This window comes from Cydia splendana, chromosome 16 (assembly GCF_910591565.1).
Source record: "Cydia splendana chromosome 16, ilCydSple1.2, whole genome shotgun sequence".
In the NCBI taxonomy this organism is placed as follows: domain Eukaryota; kingdom Metazoa; phylum Arthropoda; class Insecta; order Lepidoptera; family Tortricidae; genus Cydia; species Cydia splendana.
This window is the reverse complement of record NC_085975.1, coordinates 18,310,176-18,325,150: the sequence shown is the minus strand read 5'-3', so window position 1 is coordinate 18,325,150 and position 14,975 is coordinate 18,310,176. Positions and strand designations below refer to the sequence as shown.

Below are 14,975 nucleotides of genomic sequence, written 5' to 3'. Positions count from 1 at the left end.
TCAAAAATGCGCGTTTTCCCAGAGATAAGACCTAGCTAGATCAATCCATCGCCCCTGAAAACCCCCATATAGCAAATTTCATCGAAATCGTTAGAGCCGTTTCCGAGATCCCTGAAATATATTTATAAATAAACAAGTATTGCACGTTTGAAGGTCTTAGATAGGGGGCTATTCATTATAAATTACGTCATTTCGAATTGGGGGGGGGGGGTCTGGACATCGGATGAGGGGTCATTCGAAGCATGATTTTAGGGGGGGGGGGGGTACAAAATCGTCAAAAATCGATGACGTAATTTATGGACAGACCCTAGATAGATTAAACAAAAAAATATGGTTGTCTGTAAAGTCGGTTTAAACGGTAAAGTCGGTTTAAACGGTAACGTCGTAAGAAACATTACCATTACATTACGTAACGTTACCATGGAGATCTGTCCACAACGTTACCATGGAGATCTGTCCACAACGTTACCATGGAGATCTGTCCACAACGTGACACTTTTTCGTGCATGCTACCGGTGTTCATCGATTTATAAGACGTTATCACGTCAAAATCTAAGATGAAAAGTAATCTAATGAATATTAGGAAGTAAATTTCATCTATTTTTTGGCTGGTGTTAGGTGTAAAACATTCCCGTATCCAAAATCCTGGGGTATACATAAAAAGTGTGTTTACATAGGTTTACACCCTCCTAAGGACAGAGGTAATATTATGGCAGTCATATAAGGCGTTGTTTACCCAACGTCAGTGTCACCATGGGTGGTCGATATTTGACACCTGTCGTGACACCGCATGACATGCGACACGCACCGTCGGGCACACAAGTGTTAACGAGTATCTCTGGACCCCGACAACTTTGGACTGTACCGTACAAAGTTATGTTAGTGATCGGTAATGTGATAATTCGGTAATCGTTATTTTATTTTCATCGTGACAAAATAAAATAACGTTTAATGTTTACTTTAATTTAACGTTCTTGAAATTGTTTGTAACAGTGTTTGTAATGTAGTATTATTAGTAACTAAGTAAGTATTATTTTCTTAAATACACGTAGAAATATGACAAATTAATGTCTTGCTTCTACATACAACTTTTAAAAAGGTTTGCAACGTCAAAAGTCGAAGTTTTACACTTTAATTATTGACCGTGTGCGCTAAGCGTGCAGATTACAGACATTTTATCGTATGTACCTACGTGTTAAAGTTAAGAACTAGCGTGTTAGTATTTATAGCAAGCCCTAACCTGGTTCCCTCATTAGAAATAGCTGTTAATGCTCATACAGAACCGGTTTCTAATTGAAGTTGGATTAAAATGCTCAGAAAGTACTTACTTACCGACTAACTTTAAGTATGTATAATATGTATATCTATCAACATGTTGTAATTTTTCTAAAAGAGATATATTGTAACTATTGAGTTATAAATTCCAAATACATTTCAATGTGATTAAATATATTTGAGCGACAAAAACGCATTGGTATCATATTTTATATAGTTCTGAATACTTTTTAATCTAGATTTGGTATTTGTAAAATTACCTACCTATGTCATAGAAGTTGAACTTGGAATTACGTTATGTTATGCCTGATGCGGTATTATAGTATTTTTCATGTATTAGCTTAGGTATACGGTGACAGCTGTCATCTCCATACAATATATAACCTTAAAACGTTAAATATGCAAAAATGTAGGCATTGAAATGACAGCTATAGGACCGTACCCAAGCTATAAAAAATACTATTATGGTTATGTATTTGAATCATCGCTAGTACTTTTGTGCACGACTATCTCAATGCACAAGGGATGACATCGTCTGTAATGTTATCTATCTGGTTTATCTTAAACGTAATAGATGTAACTGATATGAATGCCGATTCGTTATTGAACATAATGTACCTGTTGTCGATTGATGGTATAATTTGTTAGAAATTTAAACTTATCTATATGACATTATATCGTCGGCCTAAAACTGTCCGCCGGGCCCGGACCGGGACGTCTGACACTTCAGTTTTCTATAAACCGGCCCGGACCGTTCTAGCGTGAGTCATCCTTTAGACCTATGTTTGTGATTTTTTTCTATAGAGCGAAAATCATGAAATCAGGTTTCGAATCGATGAAGTTACTAGAGAAAGTCCTCGAAATTGCTATTCATATTTTTGGAAACTGTATTATAATCTAAAAAAGCGCTACCGATTTATAAAAACCCTGCTGGCTGAACCTATTACACCTTAAGGGGCTACCCGAGGTTTTGATCGATTTTTGTCAAGTTTTTAATCGTATCTCCTTTTTTTGCACTACAGATAGAATTATAATAAGACAAATCGGTTCTTCAATCTTTTATCTCTGGTTTTGTGTACCGGATTTTGAAAGTAATGAATACTTTTTTTTTTTCGAATTTTTTAAACCTAAAAAGACTCTTTTTACGTATATAGTTTGCTGTGAAGGATGTTACATATACGAAATCTACGTATTAATATTTTTTTGGGTTCGTCTTTGACGTCTCGAAAAACGTGCCTGGTTTTAATTTTAAACTAATTAACACAAAAGTTATGGCCAGAAGACCAGGTTTTGGCCTAAAATTGTTCAACTTTGATGCCAAATATCTCGAAGAGAATGAACTTTGAAGTAAATATGGGATACTTATATTGTTTAAAGCCGTTGCTGTTAATATAATAAGCTACAAAAAAACATTAGAAAACTAAGGGATTCAGATCGAAGGTCATTGGCGTGGGGTAGCCCCTTAAAGTGAAAGCTTGACTAGACAGTGCAATGTTTTGAGCGGTGTCGATTCGACTCGACTCGATATCGAATCGCCACGTAGTTTGACTGTGGTTTGACTTAGTTAGATCATCAGGGTCACTAATGAATACCATCATATGATGACGTACGCTCGACTTAGAATATTCTAAACGGGTCAACGACCGATCATGTCAACTAGTTTTTTGTTGTACCATTGTATTATAATTGGTTATACAACACACATGTAATACGTCGTCGTACTGAACTGTGAATTAATTGAGCTTATGTAAATAAAATATAAGGGCGTTGGATGTAAACTTGAAAGTCACCCGTACGTCTACCATCAGTTTTGACATTGACACATACACTCACGTCTACGTAACTTACTTTCTATGCATCTCGCTCGTACTCGCATATTAGTGCAAGCGAGATGTACAGAAAGTAAATTACGTAGACGTGAGCGGTAGACGTACTGAACCTAGGGTTACCAGACGTCAGGAATTTTACGACACGAGTTACGAATTACCTTTTCGCCCGTGTATTGTACAACGTTTTACAGTAGGTACATATCGAATTACAATATGGCCCTTTAAATTTTCGACATATGCACATATTGTGGTAATTACCGACCTAGGGCGGTAAAGTAGCACCATATGTACTGTAAAATACATATAAAAAGACTTACCAAGCAGCAGTATGGGTAGGTCTATGAGCAGATGCCACCAGTAGCTGTGCCGAGCCTGCATCTCCGCGGGGGCCGGGGGGACGGTCTGCAACAAACATTTAGTCGTATAGCTCAGGGTCATTGCGTGTGCTAGTCGCCTTAACGCACACTATATCAACTCCGCAACATTGCAACACCAACTTAACTCACTTTAGCTCTATTCTCTCTACAGGTACCTGTAAAATATCTAGCACTCATTTTTACAAGCTTTTATTAAACTTGCAATGTTTGCAATATGTTTATATTATGATACCATCGAGCTGATCTCATACTTAATAGTCTGATCTCGCCCGTTGAAACAAAAGTACAGTCAGCGATAAAAGCTTGCATCATAAATAATTATATTTTTATTAAAAAAACCTTATTACATGCTTGCACTCTTCGTTGTGCAAGGTATTATTGGTGATTTTACTTATTTCATTTATTCCATGAATCAATCAAAAGAATGTAACGTTACGTAAACGTCATTGTTAACTTCAAAGCCATTGTTATGCGTTATGTAAGTAAAAACAGCGTGACTGAATAACTAGAATCAAAACCTTTCTTGTGTCCGAATATAGGTTTTATGTTACAATCATTTCATAGAAAATTTCGTAACACTCTTTCATTGATATAGGTACAAATAAAACTATTGGAAACGTTAATTTGATATTTTTAAGAAACAGCACAGGACCGGGATCAGTGGCGAGCAGTCGTGTTGGAGGCCAAGACATACTTTTTATGCTGCGCCAGAGGAGTAAGTAATTAAGTAGTGTTTAAGCATAAGCATATATACCTAATACTCGTACAATAGGTACTTAGGGCATACTAAAAATTCCTGGAGCTGGCCACTTAGAAAAAATAAGTCATCTCATATAAGTATCATAATCCAGAAACTTTCACTATGGAAAAAAACGACAACACAAGTGGAAGTAGGTAAACAACAACCGTTCTTAAATGTTGCTAAAAAGCGTATCGTATGTAGAAATTTAAGTTTTCAGTAGACATTCGAGTCTCTAGAGGAAACTAATTATGACAATTCGATGTACCATCAATCTCCGCGATTGTTGTGCCATTTAGGGTCCCAGCTAAATTGGTTGTTCAATACTAAACTTGTACTATGTAATGTCCAATTAAGCTAGAACCTTAATGGCTCAACAATCACCGAGTGTGATTGTACTTAACTTCATTCACCCCTTTAAATACCGTATTTAACATCATGACGAACATAAATTAACTTAACAAGACAACCGTTAACTATCCACCTATTAACTCGCTAATCTGATCATACTTAAGTATCATTAAAAACTACATCAAGCTAACACGATATACTTAACACTACTACAAATCTAAAAGGACGTATGTCTTGCATACTATCTATTAAATAACGTCATTTCTACAATAAGTTGTTCAAATCTAATAATAGATCGTGTAATCCGTTACTTTCGTTGAGTTTCGCGTCGCCATTTCTATTTTACATGCGCATGCGTTCGCGTGCTATCTCAAATATTTCATTAATCGATTATAAGTCTTATGACAAGGAGATACGGTGTATTAATAGGATTATGGATTGTATGGGCACCGTTAGTGGCGCCAATTATAAGTGGTTCGCGAAAGTAGGAGGACCTAGGCAGAGATAGAGCGTTCACAGAGATGTGCCCTAACCTAATTAGCCCTTAATTAGCCAAAAACCTCACCAAATATCAGCAAGGGGGACGGGGGGATCAAAAAGTAGCCGAAAACACCTCGCGTGATTTGTGCACAACCCCTAAGCAAAGCGTCCCCGTTTGAGCTTGGGAAAAAAGTGCTTCTCTATCGCTTAGCATGACTTGTGTTGTCGCGCGCGACTCCATACTGTCAGCTGATCCCCATGTCGCATTTTCCAACCGAAGCCACGAAGGTTCGCGAGGGTTAAAGATCACAGAGCCACTAGTAAAATCTGTATCTTAACATACAAATTTTGATGCGCCTGCGCCTGCGGATTCGAACTCCCGTTGACATTGACACATAAGGAAGAAATCGGACTAAGGCCACCCCACACTTTAGCGTCTTTCTAGTTAGCGCTGTGGAAAATGGCGTCGCTGCGCAGTTGCGTCGAGCAGCAGCCATTGACTAAACGCCGACGCGGGAGACGCTAGTTTCCCTCCAGAGTTGGTTAGATGGCAGTTGCTTTAGTAAAAGCTACCTTCTTCCAATTCTTGGGATTAGTTTGTCAAAGCCTGAGCTCCTTGAGGATGCAAACGGGAAAACCTTAAGGAGTATTTAGCAATGATATTATATAACTATAAATAGGTTATACTTCCATATTTTTTTCTATACCCAAGAAGAAATCTGTTATTTTTCCCATTACATTCATATTTGTCGTACTCGTCGTTAAACATGAACTTGTCTCTTTCGGTGAGCAGGAGCTCGTTAGCACGTCCACATTGCTCGCTTGCCCAGGTGCGACTAAAGGCAACTTGTACAATATGTCACAAGGTGAGCGCTTCAATTTTGTAATGCCTATAACATATTTTAACTTATAATAAATCATTGGTATTTAGTATGTCTAGCAGTTACGAAGACGATTATAAGTCAGCCGCATCACATGTCACAGTCCCATTAATATTAAACAGTAAGAGATCCGCTTGGCACACCAGCAACGTATGTACGGAATGGTTAGCAGGTCATTAGTGTCAAACTTGCATGTGCAATATGTGCATATTATGCTTGACAATCGATTTTGTTGAATGTGAGTCATTTAACAATGTGAGCTGTGGGGCCTATTCAAGCACCTCTATCAATCGTTTATGAAAATGTCAAACGAAACTTACCTATACGGCTACCACCAGTTTGACACTGACATAAATTATTCGCTAGCGTGTGCGTAATAAGTTACTTTCTATGCATCTCGCTCGTACTCGTATATTAGTGCAAGTGAGATGTACAGAAAGTAACTTACGCAGACGTTAGTGTATATATTATGTCAGTTTAACACTGCTAGTCGTGGCAAGGCTATACAAACTTATGTATGGAAATGCTTACGTCACTTTTCGTTAGCATCTGTCATCCCGATATATTTTTACTCTTCGATTGGCGTTTGTTGATAAATGGTTATCATTATGGCTAACCTGAATCGACTTGATGGTAAAGCAGGCTATTTATATACCTGCCGCAGAACAGGAGCAATTTGGGGTTAAGGTTAGATTCAGATTGCTACTGCAGAAGCGTGGCGGCAGCAGGAGAACGGGCGATGTCAATATCAATTACATTGATCAATTGCGTTGCTGTTTTTACTGGTTAATAAACAACAAATTGTGTCAAAACATTTTCAATAATGTTAATATTCAGATAGGAAACTGAGGACTACGTTTGTACGTAGTCAAAAGAAAATATAAAATAGATACACATTATATTACTTATATAAGTTAGATTAAAATATAGTAATAATAACGTCAATGATGTAACTAAAATAAAACCTCTCACTTAGCTAATAATCTATTATAGTGTAGATTAGGTTAAGTACATAAAAAATATTGTAAAATTTATTTATATATTTTTTTTTGTATAAAAAGGCGATTTCACACGACTCCTCCACTTTCGTGTTATGGCTCCTCTACACGATGGGCCAACGTCGGCCACTCCAAGGGACGCATTTATGCGTTAGAGGGAGCAAGTGATATTGCTATCTCATTCTGCCGCATGGCTGCGTCCCTTGGAGTGGCCGGCGTTGGCCAATCGTGTAGAGGAGCCATTAAAATATAAACTAAGTTCATGACGCCACATGTACCTATTACGCACACTATGATCTCTCTACGCAAACGTCATAAGTCATAACATAACAATCACACCTATTCAAGCAACCATGACTAAAGTGGCATGTCATTGACAGTTTGACAGTTCCTAACAAGGCTTGACAGCTACGGCGGCCATATTGCGAACGCATTATTATGCTAGCTGTGATCTAGGGTTTATAATTATTGTAATTGATTTTTAATGAAGACAATGTAGGTGGAAAAATTTGCAGTTATTACGCGCTTTTACTTATAGTCTGTACCTTTAGTTATTTAAAAAAGACTAAACAAAATCTACCCTCAAATGGCTTCTTAAACCAGTTGAGGGTAGATGAAAACCAAAAAGAATAGATAGTATAGAGGGGTCCTGTCATTGTCAATTTTGTAGTCACGGTACATTTACTGCCATCTATCGACACATGATTAAAACTTAAAAGAAAATTGAAAATGTATAAAATAATCAAAATATGTTTACGGATAAATGATTCTTAATTTTTATTGTTCCATACTGACCCATGTTCTTTCACTGATTGTGTTAAAATTGTTAAATACCAAACGGTGTCGTTAACGCCATCTAGCCGAGAATAGGCCAAAGGTAATGGCGCCATCTATTCGAGAATGACTTTTGCTTGGCCGTCCGAGGCACGTTTTTTTCTTAGACTTTATTTATCTTATACGGAGTTATATATATCTCTGATGAAAACATTACATGATCAAATAATGTACGTTAAAGTCAGGTCGTTCAGTGACAGATCCAGGTGGTTTTGTAATTGGTGGGGTAATCAATAAATGTTATATCTACCCGAGAATGTAGGTACAAATTATTTGTTTACTTTTAAGTACCTACCTAAAGATAAAGAGTATAGTAAATACCTCTATGTTATTTATTTGATTTTATATTTGTATCTAATTTTGTAAGCATCCTCGTGTCGGAATGATTACATTACCTCCCTAATTTTGGTGAACAATGCAAAAATATGCTAACACGGACTTAATTTGACGGTGCAGGCGAAAGATTAGGAGCTCATAGGAACTTGTGATGCATGAAATATTGCATTATAATCATAATGTTTTATTAATAAAGGGCTGTACAAAATTAAATTTACAAGATGACAAGCAAAAAAATTAAAAACCTAAGGTTGCCTGGGGCATCGTCCTCAGGACGTTTGCTGCGTTTGCCCGCTGTATGTTATATGTTATAATTATGTTACATAACACATTTTACATCTAGTGTTTATGCCAACTTTTGATGTTACAGTTTTAGGGCTACAATCCCGAAGGGCATTAAGCCTCTGCTGTCCGCCCGTCTGTCAGTGGGTTTATCTAAAGAACCGTAGTAGGTAGACAGACAGTCGGAGTTTTTACAAAATGTGGTAGTTTACTATTTAGATATTATATGTTTGTAAACTGTGTGAATATATAGTATTGTATTGTATTTATAACTGAAAATGGATCATAAATCTTAGTAATTAGTACCGTGTCAACTGCACATTCTGTTGTATTCTGCTTCGGTTTTGTTTTTACATTCTGTGTTATTTTGTGTTTGTATTATAACTGTGTGCATCGTTATTTGCGTTATTTGACATCTGTCACTCACAACAGCAACACAACGTAAAATTTCTTGCACATCGAAATGATAAAGGAAAACAATTGCACTGCGAACGTTTACGTTCTACGTCTTTTTTTTTTAAATTTTAGGGTTGTCCGGACACCACCGTTATGAATCGGTAGTCGTCTAAGTAAATCGATATGAATTTTTCATTTTTCTTTTAATAAAAATAAGGAAAAGGTGGATAAGTAACTGTAAATATGGATAATTATATTTATCGTCACCTAACAGACAACACCTTTGACACAGAAATAACATAAATAAACTTTAAAATAGATCCCCAGTTAGTTTACATTTTGACGATGGGTGCGACCTACTCGGTCGGTGTATTACATGCATTTACCTTGAAATGAAATGAAATGAAATTTATTATTCATAACACACAGTTATAGGTCAATACATAATGGGATTATTTTACATTTTGTATATTTGATACATAATTAATTACATTAGTTTTTATTATTATAATGCAAGAGGTAGATTGAAAAAATCTTGGTAATTATAGAAATTATTTTCCTCGAGCCATGTCTTCAGCCTAATTTTAAAGCTTTGGACGGATGCTGCATTTCTTACCTTGACCGGCAACCGATTATACACGGAGGGGCCCAGGTAGTATACGGATTTTTCCGTTTTGGCAAGTTTGTGCGAGATTGTACTTAGTCTATCTTCGTGTTTATTGCTGCGCAAGCCATAATTTGGATTCGTACCCCTGCGCTTGAATTCATCGATGTGTCCATAAGTGAACACGGCCACTTGGTACAGATATAAGCATGGCAGGGGTAGTATATGAAATTCCTTAAACAGCTCGCGTGCTGAGGCGTCTCCAGACACGCCGGCCATCGCTCGAACTGCTCTCTTTTGCATCGAGAACACTCGCTGCCATTCCGAGGATCGGCCCCATAGCTCGGTGCCGTACGTTAGCAGCGAGTGGACCGTTGCGAAATAACATTCGCGCACCGTCGCTCGCCCGGCCGTGCTCGCCAGCCGCCGCAGCGCGAAGCATGCGCTCCCGAGCCGGCCGCACATCTCATCTATGTGAGTGTCCCACACCAGGGCGCCGTCAAGGTAGAAGCCGAGGAGACGCGTGCACGTCACATGCTGTATCTGGGCATCGCCCGCACTTACCTTCAGGTTCCGTGTTGGATGCCCATTGAGTTTGAACGTGATAAAGCACGTTTTCTCTTTGTTGAGTGCTAAGCCGTTCGACTTAAACCAGTCCTGTAGCTGCCCCACAACGCTGTTAAGAGCTCCCTCCAACTCTCGTGCAGATGGCGTGCTCACCACGGCTGTGACATCGTCGGCGTACATGTATATACTTGCGCCATTTATTGCCCGTGGTAGGTCGTTTAGGAGCAAGCTAAACAACGTGTTGGATAGACAGGATCCCTGCGGAACGCCCATTAAGTTTTGCATCTCTGCAGACGAGATTTGCCCATTTTCGCCACAGACTACTTGAGTTCGCTCGGTCATAAAAGACAGCAGCAGGCTCAGGGCCGGTCCGCGGATTCCACAGTGGTCGAGCTTCTCGGCGACGAGCGAGTGGTCAGCCGTGTCGAACGCGCGCGACAGGTCGCAGCAGATGACTGCGACGTGGCGGCCCGTCTCGCGCGCGCGCAACACGTCACGCACCACCTCTCGCACTAAATCGGTGGTGGAGCGGCCCTGGCGGTAAGCGTACTGGCAGTCGGACAACACGTTCCGAGGGAACCAAAACTCTAGTATCCTTTTGTTCAGTCCGACCTCAAAACATTTGCTAGGGCCTGGCACCAGCGAAATTGGGCGATATGACTTCATGATGGATTTTTGGCCTTTGCCTTTGTAAAGCGGACATATTTTTACTTTTTTTAGGCCGTCCGGGTATATTCCAGATTTCATGTTTCATTTTTCATGATTTCATGATTTCATGCAGGAAATGCATGCAGGGCATGCCTTGCGGGAAAACCATATGATTCTAGCTTTATTTAAATCTCAAATAAAAATTCATTATACGTCACAATTCGATACCTCAGTCTACGTGCCATCCAATCGTAATCGCTTGCTGTGACAATCGATTTGGGTTAGTTACATCTCTATATACGTCAGTCCTAATGTGTCAAATAACGCAAATAATAATGCATACAGTATACGTGTCAATGGGTACACTGAAAATCAGCGTCGTAACACAACTCATGTGCTGCGACACATGCTGAGTGTTATCCTTTTCTGGAACCACTCGCAACACTGTAACTTCTAATTTACCTAGATTTAAGCCTATTTTAATGTTGTTGTGTATGTGTGTTTCGAATAAAAGCATCATTCAAACATTCATTCATTTATAATTACTTAATTAATAAAAATATCAAAGAAAGCAAAGAAATAGGGCCAAAGTCTGCCGTGCTGACCTACCCGACCCTTGTGTATTTATGTGTATACTGATAACGCTTTGATGTGCCACTAGTGGTCATCAGGCGCGCGTTATTGTCTAATTACTACTAACTTATAGCCCTTTCTAGAGGTTAAACACCTTTTAGGGCTTTATCAGTTGACGTAAGAAGAAAAACAGAAATAGAGAGACAGATTGAGCGCTTTTGAAATGTGGACATGGAGAAGAGTGGAAGGTAAAAGCAGGAAAGAGAGGAAAACAAATACGGAAGTATTTGGTAGGTGAGAAGAGATCTCTGCTGAGAACAATTGAAAACAGAAGGGGAAACATGTTGTGGCGCCTGATACGTCACGATACTTACATCAAGTCTATAACTGAAGGCAGAATAGAAAAACAGAGAGACAGAGGAAGACCGAGACGTGCATATATTGACCAGACCAAAGAGAAAATCAACGTAGTAACGTATCAGGAGCTCAAAAATGTGGCAGAGAGAAGAACGGAATGGCGATTACTACACCGACAAGAGCCAGGCTCTTGAGAATAATGATGATGATGATTATGAGTTATGAGGTAAGCGATGTAACTCTATCTGCAAACTATTGAATATCAAATCTGACACATGACACAGGCAAGGATAGCATCCGCTCGGTGTACCACATTTTATTAAAGTGTCAAAATGACTCTACGTGTTGGCTTCGGCTCCGCTCACGCATCCCAAAGGTCCGGAACATCATTGTTTTGTGATGGTAAAGACATCTTTAGTTAATAATAGATCTAGGTACTTACTCGTTGGTACACTTACCTGATGCCATAAATAATTTGGTAGCGATTAATCTAATCCGTATGTTACAGTTTTCAATATATACACAAGCAAGAAACACTAATTTAACTCATCAGTCAACACTTTAAAAATGAATAAATTAATAAAGAAGTCATATAATAGCGATAAATCATAATAATGACTATTTAATAATACAGCAGTGCGTTAGGTATCTATGAAGAAAGTTATCTTAATTGGTAGATGGAGTTCATAGGAGTGAATCACAGTTGTAATGTACCTAAGTATTTGCCCTATTTATCTGTAGTCCTTAGATTCTCACTTAATATTTTAAACGATAGATGAAAAGTAAACGGATTTGTTTAGTGCAACCTCCCATTACCGCCGTGGCCGCGGTAGGCCTAAGAAGCGCTGGCTGGACGTCGTGACAGCGGACATGGAAGAGAACAATCTCACACCTGAGGATGCCGAAGACCGGGCAAAGTGGAGAAGATTGAGCAGGAAAGCGGACCCTGGCGCTAGGCCGGGAAAACGCTAGGTTGAAGAAGAACGTACCTGCCATTGTATGTGTGTATTCCTATGGCGCCCTACAGCCCAAACTGCTAGACATTTGAATACTTTGTAACCAAGATAAGTACATCTTGATTGTGGGAGCGTATACAGTCGGTTTGTCAAGTTTAGTATTTATTTTGGTTAATTTCACGTTTCTTTTATTTACGTTTCATTTCATAATGAGATTGAACTTTCAACTATGTTATCTATCGTAAATTAGGTAATTTTATTTACTACAGAGCTGTAGTACTTCTACTCGGCACGAGATGTCACTAACAATGTCAACGAAAAGTATTTTTCCTCTTAATTAAAACTAGCGACCTGCCCCGGCTTCGCACGGGTTAGCAAATTATACACCTAAATCTTCCTCAAGAATCACTCTATTGATAGGTGAAACCCGCATGAGAATCCGTTCAGTAGTTTTTGAGTTTATCGCGAACAAACATACAAACAGATAGACACGGCGGGGGACTTTGTTTTATAAGGTGTAGTGATAATAAATAGGAACTCGAGTTGCTGTTATAAACAATGTTTTTTTATATTACGACTGCGGCAAACTAGCATACGACGCGCCTAACAGAAAGCGGCCTCTAGACGCGTTAGTGATGCATGGTGCCGACCTCTTAAATACCAAATAAGTAAAGTAATAAAAGTTAATGGTATTAGAAGTCATCATCATCATCATCTCAGCCGAAAGACGTCCACTGCTTGGCAAAGGCCTCCCCAAGGATCTCCACAGCAAACGGTTATTCGCTGCCCTCAACCAACGGTTTCCCGCGACTTTAACCCAGATCGTCGGTCCAACTAGTCTGGGGCCTTCCCACGCTGCGTCTTCCGGTACGTGGTCGCCACTCCAGAACCTTTCTGCCCCATCGGCCATCGGTTCTGCGAGCAATGTGGTATTAAAAGTATATCTACAGTATTCAAATTATGTATGATTCATATGTGCTATGGTTAAGGGCAATCTTCGGCCACCCACCGCTATTTCTTCAACTAATAAGTGTAGCAATTAACTAAAGAGTTGGTAATTGTTTCAAATTCCTCATTTATCTCGTTGTTTACTTTCCTGTAGGTCTCTGTTGAAGAACTTGACACTTAACCTCAGTGTCAAGTTCAATTTGCACGCCAATGTATACCTATACACCTACCTATGCACTTCCATTAATTCTAGATTTCTAGTTGTATGTAGTGTACGACTCCCCGGTGTATTAAGGCGAATTAAATTTCTTTCACATACTTAATTACTTATGGGTTGCATACTTAGGGGGCTAAGTAGGGTCAAGGAAACAGTGGCTCGGTAGAAAAAAGCCGGGTACAGTGGTTCACTCAACCTAATTTTTGGAAAAAACTGTACGATAGGGACCCATAATACCTACAAGCTTTGCTTCGTTTGGGGCTTAGGTCGATCCTCAAATATTCCCAAAATATTTATAAATTTAACACAATAAACGATCAAAATTACGTTAGTTGGTTTATTATAGTCGGTGTATTACGAATACCAGAGCAATTAGCATGCCAGTCCATTCAAATTAAAATACTAAATGCATCGCGCTAATTGGTCCAGCCTTGAGACTTAACACTCATTAGATTATTCGCCATCTTAATCCGGATCATGTGACATGGGAACCCCTAGTGTAAATTTCATTCGATAGCGTGACAGGCGGACGCGTTTGCGTTAAATCCCATTTTGTATGGGATTTTGAAATTTTTTAATGTCCGTAATTGTATTTAAATGTCCGTAAGTGTATAATAAACACTAGCAGTGACATTAGGGCCAAGCTAACTCTACAGGGGTCTACTGATTAACAGTCCGCCGCACGGTATCGGCCTGTCAGTTGTTCGTAACTGTCAAAATTTTGTTCTAACTGACAGGCCGAAACCGTCCGGCGGACTGTTAATCAGTGGGCCCCTTTCAAGCCATTTGTAATGTCAAAGCGTGGAAATATCATCATCAATGTCAAATTTCTACGAACGCTTAAACGGACTCTAGTTGATATATGATTCAACATGTCTGGAGATACTCGAAATTAAATTGACGAATAGCAGATGGCGCCTCGGACAGTGACTCAAAAAAATAAAAAATGGCGTCCTGTCAATTAAAGTGATTCAAACTGATAATTAAGCATGGCCGCGATCGCAAGCTCTGTTTCAGTTAACGGGGGTTTTCTGAAAAAATGGTACCTTTTACTTTTTTTCGAAAAACCATCAACTTTTGGGTTATTTAGACTCAGAATCACAAGTACTGTTGAATGAGACAAAGAAAAAAAATGTCCCTAGTTTTTCATACAAATTTTGGGTGTCTGTTTTGTAACGGTCCATACAAAACGTATGTGAAAATGCGTTACAAAACACACAATTTTTTGGGACACATTTTTTTTTCTTTTTAAATCGATAGTCCTCGTGATTCTGAGTAGAAATAACCCAAAAGTTGATGGATTTTCGAAAAAAAGTAAATGGTACAC

At 38.9% G+C, this 14,975-nt stretch overlaps 1 protein-coding gene and 1 long non-coding RNA gene across 3 annotated transcripts in view; one reads left to right on the top strand and one right to left on the bottom strand.

Moving 5' to 3' along the window:
• LOC134798404 (phospholipid phosphatase 3-like) overlaps positions 1–14,975 on the bottom strand; it is a 104,260-nt gene that overhangs the window by 40,316 nt on the left and 48,969 nt on the right. For both annotated transcript variants that reach the window (XM_063770820.1, XM_063770821.1), the window contains exon 2: positions 3,422–3,506. In XM_063770820.1, coding sequence (XP_063626890.1) covers positions 3,422–3,506 — 85 coding nt within the window. The remainder of the gene's footprint in view (positions 1–3,421; positions 3,507–14,975) is intronic.
• LOC134797927 (uncharacterized) lies at positions 8,686–11,128 on the top strand. Its single transcript, XR_010145133.1, has 2 exons — positions 8,686–8,751; positions 10,943–11,128. It is a non-coding gene; the product is annotated as an uncharacterized LOC134797927 (long non-coding RNA).